We start from the raw sequence: 23,681 nt of genomic DNA, 5'->3' as shown, positions 1-23,681 counted from the left end.
ACTTTGTTTCTTGAAAAACCGCGACGTGGATCTGTTACTCGCACAGTAAGGCTGCAATTTTAGGTGCTTTCCCGGAGATGCAATACAATTTAATTGCAGAATATTCAAAGTCTTGTTAAAGAGGGGGTTTGCTTGGTTATTTGGGGGTTCGTTACATTAGGGGGGTTGAGTTATGACGGAAATTCAAGAGTATTTGGTTACAAGGGGAGGGAGGTGTGGTCTCTGGATGGGAGGGTTGGAGGGGATAACGTACAGTCTGACGAGTAAACTTAGTATTGTTAGTCACAGGAGGGGGGTAGTATACAATGTTCAATGTAAGATCAGTGCTCGTTGCTTGAGGGTGAGGCAATGTTACCCAGCCGTGAACAGTAATCAATAAACTAACCAACATGCATGTAGTTTCTAAGCAGGGGCACAACAGCGGTTCGCCGTGACGAGCTGTACAGTTCGTATGTTATTGCCTCTTTGATAAGTGGTCTTTATGAGCTTTCAAAAACTGTAGATATTTTTTTCAAAAGGAGGAGGATTTAAATATATTGCTTACAAAAGCTTCTTATTGGCAGTTTTAAAAAAAAACTGGTTTTAAACTGGGGTTTCTTGTACATTTTCTGAGGGTTAGATGTGGCTTCATAATAAATAATGTAATTACTAGATGGTTGGTTTTAGAATGGTAAAGAGCCCTGTATTGAAGGGATCAGCGGAGGTAGTCGTTGTTGCTGTTGTTGTTTCAGCAATTCTGCCTGTAATGATGCCTCGCATTGTAACGACTGAGTTCGTCTGTTTTCCGAAGCCTGTCTAGCTGCTAATGCAATACATGCATCACTCTGTGCACAGCAGTCCTTCGACCGACTATTGCAGTAGCATGTCATTTGATCCAAAGTAACTTGAGCTTCAACCTGTCAAATAATATCAAATAAAACTGCAACATACTTCAAAATTTAATCTGTAATTTTCTGTCTGTGAATTGATACCTTCTGTTCCAAAAATAGATCACTAAATCTTCGGGTTCAAAAATTGCACGTGATTGAAACCACTCTGGTTTTTGATCAATTTGAAACCTGATTTGCTTGGAGGTCGAGGCATGATTTAAAAATAATTTTATGAATTTAATGGCCTTGCTCTAATCACATGCTATTACAGATGAGTAATGGATGAATCGCGGTGTCAATAAAGAATAAAGAAGAATCAACTGAACCTCTCATGGCTCCCTCAGATCCGTTCATTGCAGCCCAGGTAAAGTTATTTCAGCTATCCCAAGTCAAATAACCAATTAAGCTCCTATGTCAGCCAGAAAATGCATTGGTACGATTTTAAATGGTGTTTTGGACCAGCGATGCTGAAATTTTTTTGCAATGCATGGGAGTCAATTTGAGACTATTTTGATACCTAGTTTTATGATTTGCTTTCAGGCCGTCGTCGATTTTATGCTGGACAATTTTGACCACGAAAATGCCTGCTTCTTAGCTGAAAGAGTTCACGCTGAAGGTAAAGCTGTTAATTTCGCCAAATTTTACTGAATCAATTTTTTCTCAAGACAGAAGACCATGTTGTTTTGATTTTCAGTGTGCACTGAGGAAAGTTTGAGACTCTTAGCATCCTGTTTCTACCGCAATGGGGAGTTTTTCAAGGCTTACCACCTTCTGAAGAACAATGACCAGCACAGAAACCCCTCGCTAAAATTCTTACTCGCTCAATGCTGCTACCAGATGCAAAAGTGAGCAATTAATTCGTGAAGCGACAATTTGTAACAGGCAACAATTCTTAAAAGGCGACAATTCGTAACAGACGATATTTCGTCACAATAATTTGAGCGGCAAACAGTAATTTATGCGCATCGTTCCTCTCGTGACAGATGTAAGTGGAGCGGAGCAAGCGTATTCTACTTGCCAATGCCTTGTTACGAATTGCAGCTTGTCGCCTGTTACGAATTGTCGCCTGTTACGATTGTCGCCCTACCCAATTAATTAATAGCTATTGATATCTGATGCCCTCAACTGCAGGGCTTTTAGGTCTTATACCTCCTCCCCTACAAGATATAAACATCAATTTTTGTTTTTTAAGAGTCGATGAACTTAGTATAACTCTGATGAACTCTTATATAAGCCGTGATGTTTTTTTCAGGAAATTTTTTTACGCTCAAATTTGATTTTTCACGTTTGACTTTCGATTTCTTTTTGGTTCGGGTCATTTTCTTTTTTAAAATGAAGTCAAACTCCACAGTCAAGCAGGAAAAGTGTACAGGTCACAAAAAACTTGATCGACTTCTAGTTTTTACTGTGGATTCAGATTTTCCAACTGAGTAAAAAATTTATCTATCGATCGAAATTTCTCAAATTGGGTTAATTGTATCGAAAAAGTGCCAGTAATTGTTCTAGAAATCCAAATAGCTTTAAGGCCATCAATTGTGTCCGTTGAAGTTCGAAAGTTGCGTTTTTAAAAAAAAAAACCTCCATTTTTCGTTTACTTGCGTTCATTGGCTCTTTTCCAATGAACTTTCATGGGACAAAATGTGTTTTTAATTGGGAATTAACGTAAATAACATGACTCATAATTAGAGATCGAAATTAGAAATATGTTAGAAGTATGCAATGTTAGACAGTATCAGTCGACTACTTCACGAGTTATTAGCAGATATTTATCGTTTTAATGACTTTCGCTGCTTTTTTATAGCGTGACCAGTCATTTCCACCCCAGACACTTTCGCCCCAAAACGATTCTCTTTATTTTGAGAAAAATAGGCTTTTGATTGCCGCAATGACTTATATATTACTTGCATATGCCCTCATTGTAGTAGTAGTTTACTGCAGCAGTTTGTTCCTCACAAAATATAAAATTGATATGAATTGAATACATTATGGCACATTCATTGGTCATTTTGACTGGAATCATCCCGAGTACAACACGCGAGTCAACAGTATTGCACTCAGAATTAATTGGGGGTTAATTAAGTATAATTACGTGCATTGACATTGGGGCGAAACTGACTGCTTTTGGGGCAAAAATGAATGTCTTTTTGGGGCAGAAGTGACTCGGAGCCTTTTATAGCATTACTGAATTGAGTGATTGCTCATTTTTTTTTTGGGGTTGAGAAATTAGACGATAAGCAAATTAGATGGAGGCACTTAAAAGGAAGTTAGACGTTTTTGCAAAACTGCAATTGTGAGAAAATAGGCGAAAGTGAGAGAGATTAAAAAGTGGCTTCACTCATGCTTGAAGGACCGAATGCTTGAAATTTATTTTAGCTTACTTTCAGCCAATCAGAATTGAGTATTCAAAGTCTCAAAGTAAATCGTAAAAATCTCAAAGTGAGAAAATAAATCCAGGCCATTAGTGTTAATACTGACCGATTAGATAATAAGCAGATGAGTTTTCAAGACTGAAAAATTCTTATGAACTTGAACTCATAAATCTTGATGTTTATCTGCATAGTATTGCGGTTGTAACCCGAGATTTGTAATATTTTTGATTATTTTCCACTGATTTAAAACATTTTCTGTTAATATTGACTTGATTTTGTGAGAGAGGCATTTAGCCAATAGGAACGCTTAGCGATTTTGATTGGTTGAAACTTTCAAGCATTCGGTCCTTTAAGCATAAGAACCCTCCCCAGATTAAAATAGTTTGCAGACAAATTGGGTGAGAAAAATAGGTGCGTATTCATAGGTTTCAAAATAAGCAATCAGTCCCATAGGTTCCAAAATAAAAAAGCAGTCGCATAAGTTCCAAATCTTTTCAATTGGTCAAAAGACTAAATTAGCCGTAAGTTCCAAATCTTTTCAATTGGTCAAAAGACTAAATTAGCCATAAGTGGCTCTAAATTTCGTATTGAGTCCTACCCTTTGGTGGCAAGCTTGCAACACGTTGGCGCGGCTGCGGCGGTCACTATTCTGCAGCTTGAGTTTATGCTGGTTGAACAGTAAACAATCAATCCGTAAATTCGTTGGCTCAAATTTCAACCAATCAGAATTCAATTCAAATTTATTCAATTCAAAACTCTCCTGTAATATTCGAATTTGACATTTTATGTTAATTCAAACTGATTGTTTTTGGTAGGTATCGACATTTTATGTTCTTTTTGTATTTGTAAAACTTGACTCCTAAGAAAACATTTCGTTGGCCTTTTCCTTTACACAGCTTTTTTGTCTAAAATGCCAGATCTGTAAACAATAATTTCCGTCTAATTTCGTTTTTGTAACATCCGTCTATTTTGCTTATCGTCTAATTTCCTAGGCCCCGCTTTTTCTGGTGAATATTCACACGAACAACTGTCTTGTAATCGAGAACTAGACTTTTTTCCCGTAAACAACTTTTCTTACATCTGTAATAAACTTGCTTTGTTATTGAACCTTAACAACTTCCAGGCTCCTTCTTTCTTGGTCTAGAGATAATGCAGTTGCTTTTGCACCCTAGGGTCTGTTTTTTGAGTCCATGTTGTTTTCAGCATGTATGAAATTGATTTTTTCCGGGACAATTGAGTTGCGGACTTTTGTCCGCTTATTTTTTGTCGGCTCAATTTTGGGAATTTTTTTCTAATTGAAACAATTCTCAAAAACTGACAGTAGTCTTGTTATCTGGTCAATTTACCAATTCTGTGATGTCAAGTTTTTCTTTTTCAATTTTTCATGGTTGGCTAATTTTTTTGTCATCGAAAATCTGGCAAACTCTCCGAGGTAACAACTTGAACGGTTAAATTTGATTTCTGAAATATCGCTATTTAGAAGGGAATTTGGATTTTATTTTATAATTGAATGGAAGGGTTTGTTTTTTTTTTCAAATATAATCTGAGTACATAGTTTTCCAACTGATTGTGACGGATTAATTGCAATTAAGCGTAATCATGATAGTTTAAAGGTGGTTGGTGCTAATAGCACATGTGGATGGAGTGATGTTGTATTCCAAATGTCTGCTGCAGACTCTGTTGAATCATCCGAGTCACATTGTCCACGAGGGACCCTATGTCCTCCTCTTCCATAGTCAGTTGGAACTGAGCTGCATACTTATCCAAGTTGGCCAGCACAGCCTCTGAAAAGCAATTTTAGTTAACTATATCTTCGAAGTTATGTTGCTATTTTTTTTCAAATTCAATGCAACTCGAGTGTCGGAAAATGAGGAAAGGGCCGGGCCGACCATCTTTTAAGAGGGGTTCATTTTTTAAAAATCTATCGAAGCAAAATTGTCATAAAAATAGTCAATTGCGCTGCGAGTACATTCTCCTACAAAATGATGAAGCTGGTGTATTCAAAAAGAACTTTTCGGAAGCGTTTCTCCAACTTTGAAATGAGAAAATCAGATTACCATCGTTGTGTGCGTCTCTCCGACGGCGGTAGTGATACGGCGACTGAGTCGGATACACGGCTGAAATTGAAAAGTTTTTGGTATGAATCATCCGAAGTAAGAAGCCTTAAAAGTATGACTCACTTTCGAAACCAGGATCTGCAAATGTCATGTCATAAGTGGCGTAGCAAAAGTAGCTCGAGTCTGCTTCGATTCGTTCGATTTCGTAAACATCCGAGTCCTCGGAACAAATGGCGTCGATCTGAAAACAAAATTATCATTAATGTAGTGTCCTGCTCCGTTAAAATACTGTACGAAAAATTTTCATAGCTTAATTCAGTTCAAACATGTCAAGAAATTAATTCAAATTTGATAAAGCTTGATGGCATGTTCTAATGACAACATTATGCTCGCTGAAGTATCTCAGTCTCCACTCGTCCGTCACTCGCTCAGATCTGTAGTACATTTGAGTCACTCGTGACTCAAAAAAGTCTTCCAGTTTCATATCGAGTTCCGGGTTGGTTGTGGAGTGCCAGTTTCTAAGCCAGTCATCAGACATTGAAGGAGTCGTCGTATAATGTGATGCAGTCATATGAAACCAGTAAAAGGGACTCCAGGTCCAAGATCCTGTGGAATAAGTCAAAGGAGTTGTTGTTTTTCGTGGCGTTGAAGATGACATTGACGAAGAAGACGACGTAGATGAAGATGACGACGTTGTTGATTTTGAAGTCGTTGACGATGAGGTGCTGGAACTGGAACCAGAAGACGTCTCACTATCATAATCATACTCGAAGTGTCCAGTTAAATACGACATGAGGCCAGTGTCGATTCCAAGACCGCCCATCTGTGTGCGGTAGTTCTCCATCGCTCTGTATTGGACCTCGCCGATGTAGCTGGGACTTATGACCCCAGTAGCGTAGGCGCCTCCGTAGTAGTGGGAATAGTAGCTGCTGTCGCGTGTTTCAATGTAGCATTTTGGGTTGTAGCCATCAGAGTGGTCTAAAAATGAGCCAAAAAAGATATTAAAACATTAATGAAAAGGAAAATGCGAAGCAACTGAAATCGTTCATTTTAGGTTCTTCGCTTTTATGTCTTAGAGAACTGTGGAAATGAGTGTGGAAAGAGTCAGAAATAGTTGTGAAAGTGGAGCAAAAATTTTCGTAGTTGTAGCTAATAAATAAAATTTAACCTCGAATGTCGTAGACGTTGTACACTGCATCGGCTGTGAATATCTCTGCAAATCTGTTTTCCTTCAGACCCTGATCCCATTCGGTGATGATGAAGTCGTCGTATGAGTGGAAACAAGCATCCACTGGTTCGTATGTTGGAACACTGCTTGACATGTACCCGTGATCTCGAGGGCTGTCGTATCGCTCAGATCGGTAGTCAAAGTTGCGCCACCTCCGCTCCGAATCACGACAACCCCATTGTTCATGGGCAGTAGATTTATGCCGCCACTCCTTTTCATCTAAAAGGAAGTTTCAATACTTCGAATTTCAATTTGGAGCAAACAGTTAAACTTGAAAAAACAGTCATGCTTCGTTCAGTTTTTTTAGTTTTTAGTTGTCATTTTTAAATGTGCTATTTTGGTCAGTACTGTTTGTTATCCCTATTTTGCATTCAAATATCTCGTTGTTCGCAAAGTACATGCTGTACGGTGTAACACGTTTCCTATTCTGTAATGCGATATAAGTTTTTATCAAAAAAATAGTCACCGTCTCCAAATAGTCCATTTCGCATTCCGCATATGACAATTGCAGTCGCACACATGACAGCTATGGCGACCAATGCCATGTATAATAGCTTGTTGTTGACTTTTTTGGTTTTGTTGTCATCTGGGCAACCATTTCCTCCGACCTGGACAGTCATTCCGTTTAGATCCGATTGGTAGGACGGCGGAAGTGTTGGGTTGAAGGGGTTCATGTAATTAACGCCATGATCACCCTCAAATCCAACTTTTTTCTCATCCAAATCGTTGTTTTCCTCCATAGCAATTAAGAATAATATTTTTAGTGCTGCGATTTGTTCTGTTTCCTGTTAAGTAAAATATAGTTAAAAATAATATTTGAAGGGAGTTGAAAATAATTGGTTGCTGCTGCATTAATGAAATAGTTTTCAAAGAGTTGTTTTTCATAGCATTATTTTTTCCCTCATTAATTTAATGAGCATGAAACTAAATTTTTTTGAGCTACTGTAAGTTTTCTTAGTAAAAAGCTGATGTTAATTGAAATTTTACGTCAAAAATCGTGCTCTGCATGAAAAGGAAAGAACGGTTTTAACGATAAGCTTAATGAGAAGCGGTGTGTTTGGTAACTAAATTAATATACGTCTGTTTTTTTTCTGCCCAGTTTTTGTTTCGACTACTGAAAGTGGGGAGCAATTTTAGTTTCCGTTGTTTTAGTTTCATTTTTTTTCAGACAAAAGCAGGTGCTCTCTGTTGCGTGCGCGGGGGGGGATTTGGGGTTGGCGTTCCTCCTACCTCAGTTCTTGTAGAATTGGTAATTCTAGCGAATTTTTCGACTTAGCGTATTTTCTGCTTGGGTATCGTTACCTTGGTTTAAGTTTAGGTATTTCATTTCTCGTTATGAGGTCTAAATAACTTAATTGGATGGCTGTTAGCTAAGGGTAAACAAAGTAGAAAGGTTGAAAGGTGGACTTAAAGCTAAATAAAGTAGTAGAAATAAAATCGAAGAAAAATGCACTTTTACCCGGACATTTCCCCCTCTAACTCTGGCTGGGATTAAGAAAATGGAAAACGGTTTATACCTGTAGGTAGCTAATTGCTATGGGGTTGTACATGCACGGAATTATGTGCCTTAGGGTAAATTGGGTCATGGTAGTACTACCGAGTATAAAAAGCAAAATTTATCCCCGACCGTGTATTTTATCCTAACATGATAGGGAAAATATTAGTAAATTTGGTTCAAAATCGGGTTATGATTAGTTTATTGGGATCGTACGACTTTGTTGCTTGGGTCAAGATTTGGCACCGAAGTCAGCTGGTATTTAAGTAAGTAGCGTAGGGGGGATTTAACTGATAAGAATCATACGACTTCGGTTACTTACCCGATTTACGATACCAACCGCAGGGGGATGTATTTACGAAACGTGATCAAGTCGATAAAAACCCCGGACTTGGAACCCGTCAGCTTTGACAGAGGGAGTAGGTAAAAGGGAAAACCATAGGGGGCGGTTGTGCTTAAGGGATGACAACACCGATATGAAGTGGCGTGACTTTAACAAAAACGGAGCGCAAATAGAGATAAGAAGTGGAGGTTCGAGAGCGGATTTTGAAGGGAGAAGGAGTTAACGAACGTAAGATTCAGTAGGTCCCAGTTGTGGCCGCTATCTGAACTCATCAGTTAATTGTTTCACAGCGAGTGAAGTAAGAACGCAAGTCGAAGTGCCTTGTGGAATATTAGTTAGAGTAGAAGCTAGCAAAAGTCAGAGAGCTTAGTCGACGCGTGTACTGGCCGAGTACGCAGAAGAAATTGTTAAGCGTATACAGATCGCAAACCATTCTGTTGTATATTAATAAATTATACTCTGGCCGAACTAGTAGGCCCTTTGTATTCAGACTTATATATATTGAATTCATTTGCAAAAAAGGAATTCGTTGTACGCGACTTCAAGCGAGATATAGCGAGCAAGAGCATCACTGACCAAGGGGGAGCAAAAGAATGCAGTAGAGGACAACTCACCACTAACATAACCCTTTCGGGATTGTCGTTAATACCGAGCCTTAGTGCCCCTTGCTTTAGCACGGTAAAAGGGATAGCTTCGCAAGACCGTGTGTGGAAATCCTAAAGACGACATTGGCGCTCCTGGGTGGGCTTTGTCCTAGACTGAAGTTGCAAACGAACGAACAACCATCGCGTGAGCAAACACGATGATGAACGACGACGATAGAGCTGCATTGGCAGAGGCTGCTGTGGCGGCAGCGAATGCTTTGGACAGGCAGCAAGGAGTCTTTGACTTTGGCACCATTCGCCCCGATCGGTTTCCCTCCAGTAGCTATCAGAACTGGGCCGACTGGAGGAAGCATTTCGCCTGGGTTGCGGATGCTAACAGATGGGAAGATGAACAGGTTCGGATGGTGTTGCCTACGTGTCTGACAGGATGGGCTCTGGATGAATTTACCAGCATGCCAGCCCACTTCAGAGAGGAGGAAGACGGTTTCCCAGCGCCAACACTTGCACGGATGCTGGCCGAACTAGATCAGCGTATGATGCCCTTCCAAACTCAAGCAGCGGCTAGGGCGGAGTTCAAAAGTCTGATGCAAGGAGACAAGGAGGGCTTGAGGGAATTCTCTCGGCGAATCCGATCACTTGGAGATGTTGCTAATGGAAATGTGGGAGCTCAAGCTCGAGACGATATGAACCGAGAACAGTTCATAGACGGGCTATTTGACGTGGACCTTCAAGACCTACTTCTGCGAGAAGATATAGGAAGCCTAGCGCAAGCAGTTGCCCGCGCCCAAGCCTTGGATCTTGTGAATAAAACGTCCAGGGCCCGGAACCGGAGAAAGATGCACCTTGCGAGGGTTGCCGAAAATGTCCCAGAGCCGGGTGCTGAGGCTGGTCGGAGTGTAGGCAGACAGATCCCTCGAAACCAACCCGTGGGAGCTAGTCAGGGACGTCAGCAGGCGAGCAATGACCCCCGCATCGACCAACTGGTGAGTGTCCAGAATGATCTGTTAGCTCAGATGCAGAACATGACGGCCATGATGGGTAGGTTTGTTAATTCTATCATCCCCGTCCCCCACCCGGAAAACTTACCGCGGTCGGAACCTTCCCAACGACCCCGACAACTATACGAACCCCAACCCGGCGAGAATAGATCGAACTTATCTCCTGGCCTTAGAGGTCGTTACGGAATGAAAAACCAGATACCCCGTGGGAACTGTTTTGGCTGCGGCCAGCCGGGTCATTTTGCGAAGGAGTGCCCCCAGAAGAATTTGGATCATTTAAACTACCAAGGGCCGGGGCATTGAATATGCATCAGGGAGGTTTTGTCCCGGCCGAGATAAAGAATCAACAGCGAGTAAATCACCCATCCCCCACTTCCAACCCCTCTATGTACCGCTTGGACCCCACGACGAGCCCTCAGGTGCAAATGAGAGGCGAAGGCTTTCGAGGAACAGAGCAGGTTCAGACTTTATTCCACCAAACGACCCCCAGTTTGCCGAGTGCCTGGAGCACCATTCGGGCTAATAGCGGAAGCGATTTTGGGCGGGCTACCGGTAAAAGCACTAGTGGATACGGGAGCTACGATCAACCTAATACGAAGCGAGGTGTACCATAATTTGACTACAGCCCCACCGTTACGGCCCTACAAAGGGACACTAGAAACAGCGGATGGAAGGCAAGTGGGAGTCGAGGGATGGGTGACGGCTAACTTGGAGCTAGGGTCAATCGACGATGAGGTCGAAGCCCTGGTGGTGCCTGAGCTGAAAGCGGAAATGATCATAGGACTTCGGTCTTTAAAGGAGCATGAAAGCTCGTTAGATTTCCAGTGTGACAACCTCTGGACGGGACGGAAAGAGGGATCTATAGTTCCCCTGCAATATGAAATATTGAAGGTGACCTCATACCCTAAACACCCGCCAGAGGACGATAATTACTGGGACGTAAACTCGTCGCACAGTACCTCCTTAACCGAACCACACACTCCTCTTGGTGGGTCAAACGTTTGAGTCATCATATGCAATGAGGGATGTTGTAGAAGGTTGGCCCCCCGTCAGTCAGGACCATGAGGTGCAGGGAATGCAAGAGGAAGGGTCGATGGACTTTCAAGTACAGGCTAAACGACATCTAGATGAAGATATAGAGAAGATTCTAGAACTAGCAGCTCCCGAGGTGACAGGAACGGAGAGGGACCGGCTGAAACAGTTGATCAGTACTTATAGAGATGTGTTCGCTTTGACAGATGCCGAACTTGGCCAAACTAAATTGGTGACACATCGTATTGATACTGGAGACTCGGGCCCTATCAAGATTCTCCCCCCCCCCCCCCATCGAACATCTCCCGCAAAGATGCCGATCATCAGGGACGAAGTTAAGAGCATGCTGGAGAAAGGGGTGATCCAACCTTCAAAAAGCCCTTATAGTGCACCAATTGTCTTGCAAACGAAGAAAGACGGGAGTTGGCGGTTCTGTGTCGATTATCGGAAGCTGAATGATGTAACGGTCAAGGACGCATTTCCGATTCCGAAGATACATCAAACGTTCGATGCTCTTAACGGGCAGAAGTACTTCTCTTCCCTCGACCTGGCGAGTGGGTATTGGCAAGTGCCTGTAGCCGAGGAAGACCGACACAAGACAGCCTTTGTGACCCCGGATGGAGGATTCTATGAAAAGTTATGATGCCCTTTGGGCTGTCCAATGCTCCGGGAACGTTCCAGCGCCTCATGAATGAATTGTTTCGGGACCACCTGTGGAAGTGGGCCCTAGTATTCCTCGATGATGTGCTGGTGTATAGCAAGTGCGAAGACGACCATTTTGCACACCTGAAGGCTACCTTCCAGCTACTAAGGGAGGCAAATTTGAAACTGAAGCCGAAGAAATGCAGGTTGGTACAGAAGGAGGTGACTTATTTGAGCCACATAATTGGAAATGAAGGTATCCAAGTGGATCCCAAGAAAGTTGAAGTAGTTGAGAACTGGCCAGTGCCCAAAACAGTTAAGGGGGTGAGGTCTTTCCTCGGATTCTGCAATTACTACCGTCGATTTGTGAAGGACTTTGCCGGGATTCCGAGTCCCCTGCCCTCTTTGACGAAAAAGAAGGTGCCCTTTATCTGGAACGACGAATGTCAGACAGCCTTCGATAGACTACGGAAAGAGCTTATTATGGCCCCAGTTCTGGAGTTTCCTGACTACACGGGAACCTTTATACTGGACACGGATGCGAGCAATACCAGCTTGGGCGCTGTACTCTCGAACGTCATCAACGGGGAGGAGAGACCAATTGTGTACGCTAGCAGGGTACTATCGAAAACAGAGACGAATTACTCAACGACAAAACGAGAAGCCTTGGCTGTGGTGCAAGCGGTGAAATGGTTCAAATCCTTCGCACCGACCACTCCAGCCTTCAATGGCTCTTTAGGCAGAAGGAACCCGATGGAATGACCTTCCGAATGCAACAGCAACTTCAAGAGTTTGACTTCAATGTAGTCCACAGAGCTGGGGCTAAACATGGAAACGCGGATGGCCTTTCCAGGATGCTAGAAGAAGGGCCCGACTGGATTCCAGGGGAGAAGGAGAAGGCATTCGGGTCTTGCCCAGAGCCCATGTCTCTCGAATTGGCCTTACAGAAAGCAAAGCAGCACCAAGTCGAAACTGTCACAATGATCAGCGGAAGAGGACGAGGAAGAAACGATTACCTGGGAACGGACGCCCTCTGAAATATCGACTCTGCAAAAAGAGGATGACGCGATGTCTCAGGTGTTCTATTGGGCGGAGTTGGAAGGCGACGCGGGCGATATGCCATCTCTGGGGACAAACCTAATTCCCAAAGAGCAGGCGATACAGTATGGACCTGAGTCCCTAGCTTACTGGTCTAGATGGAACGAACTAAGTATCCGAGGGGGTGCTCTATAAAAAATGGTTCCCAAGAGATGACTTGCGTCCGGTATTGCAGACGATTGTTCCTGCAACCGGGAGGAAGGAGATCCTCAACCAGCTGCACTCCTCGCAGATTAGCGGCGGACACTTTGCAGTTGAGAAGACCCTCGCTCGAATTCGTCAACGGTTCTGGTGGCCCACCATGAGGACAGACGTGGAGAAGAAGATACAATGGTGCCTCACTTGTGCAGCGCGGAGCACAGGAGGAAAAAAGAGGGTCGCTGGGCTTGTCCCGTTTAAAGTGGGGATCCGATTCAACACATTGGCGGCGGACATCCTAGGGCCCGTGACGTTGGCTGGAAAGTCTCGTGCGAAGCACATCTTAGTGATGACGGACTTGTTCACGAAGTATGCAATTGCCGTCCCACTTGTGTCCACGGATTCGGCAGAGGTGGCCCGGGAGATAGTCGAGAACTGGGTACTCAAGTTTGGGGCACCGAACATCCTGCACACCGATCAAGGGAAGAACTTTGGGAGCAATCTCATCCTCGAAATGTGCCGACTGCTGGGGATCGATAAATCCCGCAATTCCCCGTACCACCCCCAAGGCAATGGACAGGTAGAACGTCATAATAGGGTAATTGCGGACGTCATTTCAAAGTACTGCGCGGACAACCCCCGGACATGGGATACAGTATTGCCCTACTTGAATTTCGTCTATAATACTACCATCCACCGAACAACCGGTGCGACACCTTTCAATCTAGTACATGGACAGGAATGCCAGTACCCAATTGACCTGTTCTACCCAAAACCCTACGACGAAGTTCCGACACAGGATGGGTTTGTAGAATGGCTCGACGAACAATTCCGAGACGCCCATAGCAGTGCTTGAGAGCTACTGGGAACTAATCAGCGACGCTAGAAGGATCAATATCGGAAAAGAGTTCACGGAGAACCGTACGCGATGGGAGACAAAGTGTGGGTTTGGGCGAAAGAGAAGATAAAGTCGAAAAAGTTCTTCTTACCTTGGGATGGGCCCTATGTGGTCTTGGCCAAAGTAAAGTCTCTGAAGTGAATTACAAGGTGGCCAAACCCTCCACCCCCGCAAAGGTCCGGTATTTGCATTTTAACATGTTGAAACCGTATGTAGAGGAGAACCCGCAATCCAACGAGGCTTCCCACCCTAAGCGTCCGACCCCTTCACGGTCGGTTAGATTCTTTGACGACCCTGGAATTAGAGACGGCGAGATGGAAATGGCTATTGGAGAGACCCACGAGTTAAGACCATTGAGGTTACCTACCCCACGACTACCTCCGAATGCCCGGTTGAACGACAAACACCTAGAGAGCCTCAACCCAATAGAGGATCCGAACCAAATCGAAGCCGAAGTAGTGGAGACTTACGACGCAGCCGAACTGGAGACCAGAAGGGAAGACGACCATTCGAACGCGCCAGCGGACCAGGAACTTGCTCCACCAGAGCTGAGGGGAGAGCACGAGGCAGAAGGCGAGGGCGACCTCCTGTTCGCTTTGGGATTGACGAGTTCGAGCGGGGCTAACTCCAACCCCAATCAGACAAACACTATTAAAACTTTCTTTCCCCGTTATACCCATTAGCTAGATAAATTAGGACCTCAAAAAAAAAATTTTAGGACCTTCAAAAAAAAAAATTTGCTATAACTTCGGAAGGGGGTTTCTGGACGTGGACCCCGGATCGGTACAAGCGCGCTGATGGAGCCCACACTGCGAGGAGGGGAGGATGAGGCGACCAGGAGGGTGAGAACCAGTCCGACCGGTTGTGAGTCTAAAACATTTTTTATATTCATGAACTCAATATAATGCTCATCGTATTCGGTGCTACTATACTAGGGTGTGACCCCACCTCATGGATATCACTACTTCGTTTCAAACATTCATATCTATCTAAACGGATGAGGTTGGATCACACCGTGAGGAGTAACTTGATAGCAGTCATGTCCCCGAGTCTCATTCATGGTATAACCATACGTGCTTTTATTTGATGGGGACTGACTAGAGGTTTGCGATCACACGATACAATTTAGTAGGATGCGTTAGGCGACATTAAAGAGGTTGAGGGTCATTAAAGACTTAATCAGGTTAATTTAGCGCAAGCTCAGGCTAATTCATAGCATACAAGACTTTCGAGGCCAGGCTTGCAGGTTAACCGACGAACATGACAGATAACAATCTTAAGTAAAAGCAACCGATTGATTGATGGGCCGTTGTGTCGCCTCGATACGAACATCTGAACAGGTGAAGATAAGGGAAAAAGAGAACCACGAAGGCTGAAACTGTGCATTGCTACTATCAAAATTCAGTCGTTAAGGAACCGGCGAATTTTAATAAATTCTCTGAATTACAAAAGGAAAAAAAAGTCGCGAAAATGACAATTGTGTGGAGATCCTTCATCCTCCGAGCCTTCTTCACCATCCTAGACTACCAGGAAGAAGATGAGTATATAACTCTTTCACTGAAGAGTGGTGCCTCCCTGCACCTATTGGCAGACACCGCCTCCTGGCATGAGTTCCGGTTGTTTCTGCGGGGGCAGGGTGCCCCACGGCCTTTCCGACACTACCCTAGAGTCGAAGAGACGGTGCCGGATGTGAGCACAGCTCTCTGGAAGTTCAATCCGGGGGAGCCCGATCTGGAGAGTTGCTCAACTGCGGCCCAATTTCATGTACATGAGCCCGCCCGGGACCCGGCAACTGACACTTGCTCGACCGAGGGTCAACCGCCTTCGGAGAAGTCTGGGCGGGAGAGATTTCTCAGTTGGGAGAGTGATGAGGACTCTGCAAGCACTCCTTCAATTTCTCTCTCCGACATAGCAAAGGCTAGAAGGAGGAGGCCCAGTGATAGGCCCAAAATTAAGGACCTCTTTGACGAAATCAGACATACCATTGGGGAGGAGGAATATCGGGCGCTCCAGGCCCAATGGGGAGAGGGGAATTGGTCAGACGAATATGACGAATCCCCAACCAATTCGGGGGCCGAAAATTAGGAGAGGAGAGTTTATAAACGCTAATAACCAAGGAATTTGTAAAGGAAGGAACTGATTAAACTTAACTATAGCTTACACCTAAATAAAGTATAGATTGTATATAGTCAGTAATTCAGTATTTAATGGTTAAAAAAGGGGGAGAGAAAAACTTAACATTATTCGGGAGAATAATAGACTAGAAGGGAAGACTGTAGAATTGGTAATTCTAGCAAATTTTTCGACTTAGCGTATTTTCTGTTTGGGTATCGTTACCTTGGTTTAAGTTTAGGTATTTCATTTCTCGTTATGAGGTCTAAATAGCTTAATTGGATGGCTGTTAGCTAAAGGTAAACAAAGTAGAAAGATTGAAAAGTGGACTTAAAGCTAAATAAAGTAGTAGAAATAAAATCGAAGAAAAATGCACTTTTACCCGGACATTTCCCCCTCTAACTCTGGCTGGGATTAAGAAAATGGAAAACGGTTTATACCTGTAGGTAGCTAATTGCTATGGGGTTGTACATGCACGGAATTATGTGCCTTAGGGTAAATTGGGTCATGGTAGTACTACCGAGTATAAAAAGCAAAACTTATCCCCGACCGTGTATTTTATCCTAACATGATAGGGAAAATATTAGTAAATTTGGTTCAAAATCGGGTTATGATTAGTTTATTGGGATCGTACGACTTTGTTGCTTGGGTCAAGATTTGACACCGAAGTCAGCTGGTATTTAAGTAAGTAGCGTAAGGGGGATTTAACTGATAAGAATCATACGACTTCGGTTACTTACCCGATTTACGATACCAACCGCAGGGGGATGTATTTACGAAACGTGATCAAGTCGATAAAAACCCCGGACTTGGAACCCGTCAGCTTTGACAGAGAGAGTAGGTAAAAGGGTAAACCATAGGGGGCGGTTGTGCTTAAGGGGATGACAACACCGATATGAAGTGGCGTGACTTTAACAAAAACGGAGCGCAAACGGAGATTCGAGAGCGGATTTTGAAGGGAGAACGAGTTAACGAACGTAAGATTCAGTAGGTCCCAGTTGTGGCCGCTATCTGAACTCATCAGTTAATTGTTTCACAGCGAGTGAAGTAAGAACGCAAGTCGAAGTGCCTTGTGGAATATTAGTTAGAGTAGAAGCTAGCAAAAGTCAGAGAGCTTAGTCGACGCGTGTACTGGCCGAGTACGCAGAAGAAATTGTTAAGCGTGTACAGATCGCAAACCATTCTGTTGTATATTAATAAATTATACTCTGGCCGAACTAGTAGGCTCTTTGTATTCAGACTTATATATATTGAATTCTTTTGCAAAAAAGGAATTCGTTGTACGCGACTTCAAGCGAGATATAGCGAGCAAGAGCATCACTGACCAAGGGGGAGCAAAAGAATACAGTAGAGGACAACTCACCACTAACATAACCCTTTCGGGATTGTCGTTAATACCGAGACTTAGTGCCCCCTGCTTTAGCACGGTAAAAGGGATAGCTTCGCAAGACCGTGTGTGGAAATCCTAAAGACGACAGTTCTGGTTACCAATTTTTTCCACATTTTACCTCAGATGCCACAAAAAATTGTAAAACTGGATCGAAGGATGTATCATTTTTGGGCTTTTTCAGTCGTTATTCAAATGACATTGAAAATTGGCGAAAATTTTATTCAGCATCGGCAAAAACGTGTTTCCGAATCTTCATGAAGCGCTTCGGTAATGAAAAAAAAATTACACAAAAAATTTGCAATTAAACCGATTTTTTAAAGTTTTTTTTATTCATTCGCTAAGTCAACTTAATCGATTGTGAGTAGCTTACTAGCGTTCTAAGTTTTGTTCTCATCGCATCGAGAACAAAAAATTGCACGCATTTGAATGAAAAAAAAAATATATATATATATATATATATTGTAAAGTTTTTATGAATGTGTGGTCGGATTTTTCTGTTGCGTGTGCAGCATCAGGTTTAACTCCTGTTTAACTTAGTTTTTGATTAAAATTAGTAACGGAAGGCGCCGCTCCAATTTGTGAAATAGTTAATGAAATGATTGGCAACAGTTCTGAATAGTTTCAACGAAAAACTGCCTGCAGTTTGGAGTGCTTTGTAAAGAATTTTCCAGAAGTTCCAAAATTTATTGATTACATGTGTGATAATTGGTAAAAGGGATCGGTTATGTCATTCTACCAGACCAATAAAAAAAGTGCGCAAAAACTAAGGAAAATGGTTCAAGGTTACTGTGTTTTGTAAAAAACTTGTTGTTAGGGCATGATTTTGTGTATATTTCAGTGTTAAAAAATTTGTATAATTTTCAAGCGAACAAAAAGAAGCTTGTCAGGGCTCTAACCACGGCTCTGTTTTGAAACTCGGATTCTTAGAGTACGTCCCTCGGGAATGTTAATGGAAGTTGATAGCTTCTTGCCACAGGTACACGGAAGCTGAGAGTATTCTGACGTGCAACAGTGTGTTCCGCAGAGAAACAGTTCCCGCTGATGAAATCATCAAAGAGTTCGGAGCTTCGGCACCATTCGCCTTAGCCATGGTCGGAGATATATGCAGGTATTGTGTTATCTCGATATCTTCTATTTGAAGCTTCGAGTTTCAAATTTGATTATTATTGCTTCACATTTATCTTCGTGATTGAAAAGGAACTACAGCTTGAGAGCATAAGTTGTTTTCATCGCCTTTTTAGGCAGCCAAAAGCGTGATACGTCTTCGAGTTTGTCATCTTGTTCAAGCCTTTTCTAAAATCAAAATACGATACCTTTCCAGTCAAAATTTAAGTAAAAAAAAAAGAATTTACTGTTTGTATGGGTACCGCGTCAACTCGTAGCAAAAGGCAACTCGCAAAATTTAAGGAAAGCGACAAATCGGAAAGTTTGAAAGTTAATTTATTACTTCAGAACTTCGGCATAAGCTTCGCGGTGCTAACCGGCTCTAAATTTTGTATAACATCCTATTTTCTGTTGCCAAGCTCGCAACACGGCGCGACAGTGAGTATATTGCTATTTGTTTTTAAATAGAAGTTGTCTTTCATTGCGAGTTGTCGCATTACGATATGTATGTACAAATTATGTCATGTTTACAGGATATCGTGCAGATATAGTAGTGCTAGCGACTTCTACAGAAAAAGTCTTTCTCTCAATCCCTTTTTGTGGTCCTCTTATCAACACCTCTGTGACATTGGCGAAGCCGCAGGCAGCGGAGACGCCTCTGATAAGCTTCTTTGTAAACCCTCTTCGCTTCATTATTGTCTGCGGCAGCCGGAAAATAACCCGCCAACTGTTGCTGCGAAGTCAAGGCAATCTGTAGCTTTTGAAGTACGTAACTAATAATAATGTTTTTACACTTGTGATTAGCAAGTGTTATCGGGGGCGTTCAACAGTGCCGAAGTACAACAGTACCAAAATCAAATTGGTTACAAGATTTTTTCTGCTAACATTTTATTCAACAAACCACTTTGAGGCCGTGGCCGAGTGGGAGTAAGGCACACGTCTCTCAAATCGAGCGTTCGAATCCCTCTGCCATCACGGTTTGAGGGGTCCCAGTGTCGGGGGCATGTTCTTTTATTGCATGTGGTTCGAAGCTCAGGTTTGTTCTTGCTGTTTGTTTTTTGCCGTTCATTTATATTTAGATTTTAAATTCGCGTCACGAGCCCTATTCAAATACTGTTATCGAATCTGAAATTCAGTATCAAACCTCAGATTTCTAAGTAAGCGAATGCCAATTAAACGAGGATAGCGGTTATTGTGTTAGCAGCACAAAATGTTCCGATTAGAGTAATCTATGAACAGAAATTTAAAAAAGGGAAAGAATAGGGTGAGGGATAATACAATTATATAATGAGTTGCGAGTCAATTTGGAGGGGGGATTCGAATCAGGATCCAAAGCTTTTGTTCTGATAGCACAATTGATCCCCAACAAGTTTTCCTCGAGGGACTAAAATTCTAGTGAAAATGTCATCCTTGACCATATTGTTTCCTTTCGATCCCTAAAGGAAAGGAAAGGGTGATTGGAACAATAACTCGGCGTAACTTGTATGTTCATATCAATTCAAAAATTTTTTATGGCGTTATTTTGTGTTCCTTTGAGAAAGCTCGGAATTGGTCAATTGTGGTATTATGTCTCAGCCTTTTCTGTCGTGAGCTTAAATTGATATTTCAAAAAAGGTATCAATGTTGCGAATATGGCGAAGAGCGGATGAAGTTGATTGATTCACTTGGTTTCAAAGATGTTTATTCTTCGGGTACTAGAATACTTTTTGGTTATTGAAATCGGGTACTAGAATTATTTCAGCAAATAAATTTGTTCACAGGATGATTGAAATCGTTTGTCATCTCCGTCAAACTTTTTTCGTCAATGAACTGGCGAATTTTGAGCTTGTCTGCATTTTAAATAACCGTTCTATTTGAAATTTTTTTGAAGATGATTGTAAATTTGCCAAATCCGGCTTAGATGCATAGCTACCTACCTCTTTTTTTGTGTCGTTCGAGGAGCAAAAAAATTATCCAAATGTTTTGAGGGGTGACTTATAGACTATTTTTCGAGCGCATTATAAACAATTTTTCGCTATAATTTTTTTTCGGCGCAACATTTGTCTGCTCAAGAATTTGGGCTTTGTGACCGCTTTGATAGCTTTGTTTATTTATATCGATGCTTTATTAACCTTTAATTGTCTTTCTTCTCGGCATATTTTCTTGGAAGGAATTTGTTATTCAAGACAGGTTCTCAACAACTTATTCGCCACAACGTGCTCAAGAATTCAGGGGCGGCGGATCTAGGATTTAGGATTTTCTCGAGAGGGGGGGAGGAGGAGGAGAAGGAGGGGGGTATGGGGCGGATTTTCAAAAAAAATTTCAAATTTTGTTGACCTTTTTTTCAGGTCGGCCAAATTAGTTTTCCGAGCTCTGCAAAGCACTAAAAAGTCCTTATTTTGGCCAAAATTTCTGCGCCGCAGGCAAAACTTTGAAAAAAAACAGGCCAAAAAGGCGTCTTTAGAAAAGTTTTAGGGTCCGTCAGCCAAAATTGGATATCTCAAAATAGTTCAAAGGGGGAACCCTTTGGGTCGGCAGAGGGTCGATTCCCTGAAAAAAAAGGCAGAGGGTCGATTCCTTGTCCATTTCTGTCGGTTAGTTGGTGACGCTATATATATGTGCTGTATCTTAAGTAATGCGAAGCTTGGCTTTGCCTCTTTGTTTATTTTATTGGACCATGTGAAAAATCTCCCACTTAATAGACCAAGTGAACAATCTCCCCCCTTAAATTCAAGCCGTAAGTGAGTAAGTTCTGCGTGAACTATGCTCAAATTTGATAGGCTAAAAAATATTACTTTTAACTAAATGAAAAATCTACTCCCCACAAAAAAAAATGTTTTGGTACTGAATAACGGCATTTGAAGGTCAGATTTTTAATCTGCGGAATTAATAATTTATTTAAAAAAAAACAAACACTATTTTTTCGATTTAGTTTTCTTCAAAATAGCTGTGGTTAGAAAACAGAGCATTCTGTGATGCTTGCACAGAAGCCGGCTGCTCTTATGCTGAGCTAATAATCATATTGTTCTTTTTACAGAATATTGGTGCTCCCAGAGATGTGTCAACCCCTTGGTTGCCTAACCCACATTTTGCCCAGAACTCGCCATCCAAATCACAGTTTCCAACAGGGGATTTCACGAAACGCGAGCAAAACTTGAATTCTATCAGTGCCATTTCGATGAACATCACGGGACATGTTGGAGATCCGAACGACAGTACCCAGATGTTCCTAAATGTACCAGGTGGGAATCACGAGAACTCGACAGGAGGAGAGGAGATGATGGATGTGCTGTCGGATGACACAGAAGATGACGAAGGGAGTAGAAGAGATGGAAGTTTGAGTCAGATCGGAGAAGGATCCCATTCAGGTGAACCTGCACGGAGACTTACCCGTAGACAGAGTAAATTGATGGCAGCTCAGGGGAGCTCCAATGAAACATCCCCTGTAATATCGTAAGTACCTGTAATATTGCGATTCAGTTTTGTAGTAGCTTTAATGGAAACTCTGATTTTAAAAATATTGATGACAGAGAAACTCCAGCTGGTGGCCAAACTGGATTCTATGAGACACCGGACGAACAAATTGGTCAGGATGGAGCAGCACCACGAGCTCCAACGAAAATAAAGGTAGCTTGTTTTTTATTCTTTGACTTTTCCGACCCGAATCCATTCGTTCAGTCATATAAATAATTATACTGGCGTTTTAGCAATCATACAAATCATCGAAGAGAGCGGTGCCTCACCAAGCTGCTCTTCTTACCCTGTCAAACTTCAATCAAGGTGGATCATCTATCCAATCTCAATCTGCAGTGCCCTTGGCTCCCGCTAACAGCAACACCAACAACCAACCCCAATCGACCAGTCATCGCACGCCATCCAGTAGCCACAATTCCACCCCGGACGCCAAAGCGGCTGGTCAAACAGAGGTGCACTGCGCGAAGCCGGTTACGACAGTTGTCAATGCTACGCGGTCAACAGCTACAATGAGCTCCTCATCTGGAGGAGGGCTGGTGCCGAGTCAGCAGACGAATAATGGGAACAGTTCCAACGTGTCCGTGACTCCACTTCAATCGGCTCCTGGAAATGGGGGAGGACTCCGCAGAAGTTCAAGACTATACATGGGAAGCAATCAGCTTAAGGTTAGAATATATTTTTTTGTTAATTTCTTCCGATATTTTGAATGTTTTGAAAATAATTGAGTTTGTGTGTTCTTATTTTAGGAGAATTCGAAAGTGCTATCAAAAGCTTCCATATCTCGCAGACAGAGAATGGAGAGAGCCCCTAATAAATCAAACTCGATAACAAATGTTCTTAATGCAGAGGGCGAGAAAATGTTTGCGAAGTTAAACGATAAAAGTTTGAAATGCATTTCACCCTCTACGATTAAAACAGAGCCCAATATACCCGAAGCTTCTCCTGTGCACGTATCCACTCAGACTGCGATTGCAGATCCCTGTAGTCTAACTGAAGTCCAAGCAGTTCCTCCCTTTAAGCAAATTGCAATGCCCGTAATATCAGAAGGTAACCAGACACGGGTCACGATAGACAGCGAAGATTTAGGTGAGTTCTTCAAACGGCGGTTAAGTGAAATCGCCTGCCATTTGTTCATATTTAAGCTAAAAATAAATTTTAGAAATAATTTTTAACACTGTTTTGTACATATGGAAAGAGACTTGGTGAAGCGTCGTTTATGTGTAGATGAGGCTGATTTGAATTTTGTTGTTTTAGAACCTCTCCTTCAAACGCTGAGGGTGCTCGGAAAATCATACTATAATTTATCAAAGTTCCAGAGCGACCAAGCAATAAAAGTTTTACACACCTTGCCATTAGACCAGTTCGAAACAGGGTTTGTGCTTGAGTGTATTGGACGAGCACATTTCGAGAAGTCTGAGTTCCGTCAAGCAGTCGAGGTTTTCAAACGTCTTTGGGATTTAGAACCATACAGAGTGAAAGGCCTGGACATTTACTCGACGTCTCTTTGGCAGTTGAAGCAGTCTGAACAGTTGTCTTATCTGGCTCAAGAAGCAGTAACTCTGTGTAAAGACAGGCCACAAGTTTGGTGTGTGGTCGGAAACTGTTTTGCTCTACAGAAGGAACACGAACATGCGATCCAGTTTTTTTCACGAGCAATTCAGGTTATCAATGACAAAGATTGCGCAATAATAGTTCATTATAATATGTAGGTTTTTATAAATTAAAACAGTCATGCGGGGATCTAGGGTTTTTTCCAGGGATATTTTTAAATCGGTCTAACCGATGTTCCGAGCTTTCCTAAATCAAGGGTTTGATCAAACCATTGCGTTTTTTTGGCGCGAGCTCCTCAA

General features: G+C 42.4%; 2 protein-coding genes across 2 annotated transcripts in view; one reads left to right on the top strand and one right to left on the bottom strand.

The window, feature by feature from the left end:
- Window positions 1-1,135: 1,135 nt before the first annotated feature.
- LOC134851921 (cell division cycle protein 27 homolog) overlaps window positions 1,136-23,681 on the top strand; it is a 32,282-nt gene continuing 9,736 nt past the window's right edge. The window contains exons 1-10 of the mRNA XM_063868200.1: window positions 1,136-1,233; window positions 1,410-1,485; window positions 1,564-1,714; window positions 18,251-18,382; window positions 18,912-19,143; window positions 21,395-21,810; window positions 21,888-21,984; window positions 22,065-22,496; window positions 22,578-22,917; window positions 23,086-23,492. Of these exons, the coding sequence (XP_063724270.1) occupies window positions 1,201-1,233; window positions 1,410-1,485; window positions 1,564-1,714; window positions 18,251-18,382; window positions 18,912-19,143; window positions 21,395-21,810; window positions 21,888-21,984; window positions 22,065-22,496; window positions 22,578-22,917; window positions 23,086-23,492 (2,316 nt within the window). The 5' untranslated portion in view covers window positions 1,136-1,200. The remainder of the gene's footprint in view (window positions 1,234-1,409; window positions 1,486-1,563; window positions 1,715-18,250; window positions 18,383-18,911; window positions 19,144-21,394; window positions 21,811-21,887; window positions 21,985-22,064; window positions 22,497-22,577; window positions 22,918-23,085; window positions 23,493-23,681) is intronic.
- LOC134851933 (uncharacterized) lies at window positions 4,692-7,356 on the bottom strand. The gene is made up of 6 exons (XM_063868211.1): window positions 6,990-7,356; window positions 6,464-6,742; window positions 5,678-6,273; window positions 5,419-5,536; window positions 5,296-5,355; window positions 4,692-5,022 (listed from the first exon to the last, which is right to left on the bottom strand). The coding sequence occupies exons 1-6, from the start codon at window positions 7,261-7,263 to the stop codon at window positions 4,862-4,864; spliced, it is 1,488 nt and encodes a 495-aa protein (XP_063724281.1). The 5' UTR covers window positions 7,264-7,356; the 3' UTR covers window positions 4,692-4,861.

Source organism: Symsagittifera roscoffensis, chromosome 1 (genome assembly GCF_963678635.1).
Source record: "Symsagittifera roscoffensis chromosome 1, txSymRosc1.1, whole genome shotgun sequence".
In the NCBI taxonomy this organism is placed as follows: domain Eukaryota; kingdom Metazoa; phylum Xenacoelomorpha; order Acoela; family Convolutidae; genus Symsagittifera; species Symsagittifera roscoffensis.
This window is presented reverse-complemented; position numbering and strand designations above follow the sequence as displayed.

Excerpts from the sequence above, each read along its gene's own strand:
- LOC134851933 (XM_063868211.1), bottom strand. The coding sequence starts at position 7,263 with ATGGAGGAAAACAACGATTTGGATGAGAAAAAAGTTGGATTTGAGGGT. Across the intron at positions 6,743-6,989 it reads AAATGGACTATTTGGAGACG|ATGAAAAGGAGTGGCGGCAT; the intron begins GTGACTATTTTT and ends ACTTCCTTTTAG. Across the intron at positions 5,537-5,677 it reads GATACTTCAGCGAGCATAAT|ATCGACGCCATTTGTTCCGA; the intron begins GTTGTCATTAGA and ends TTTTGTTTTCAG.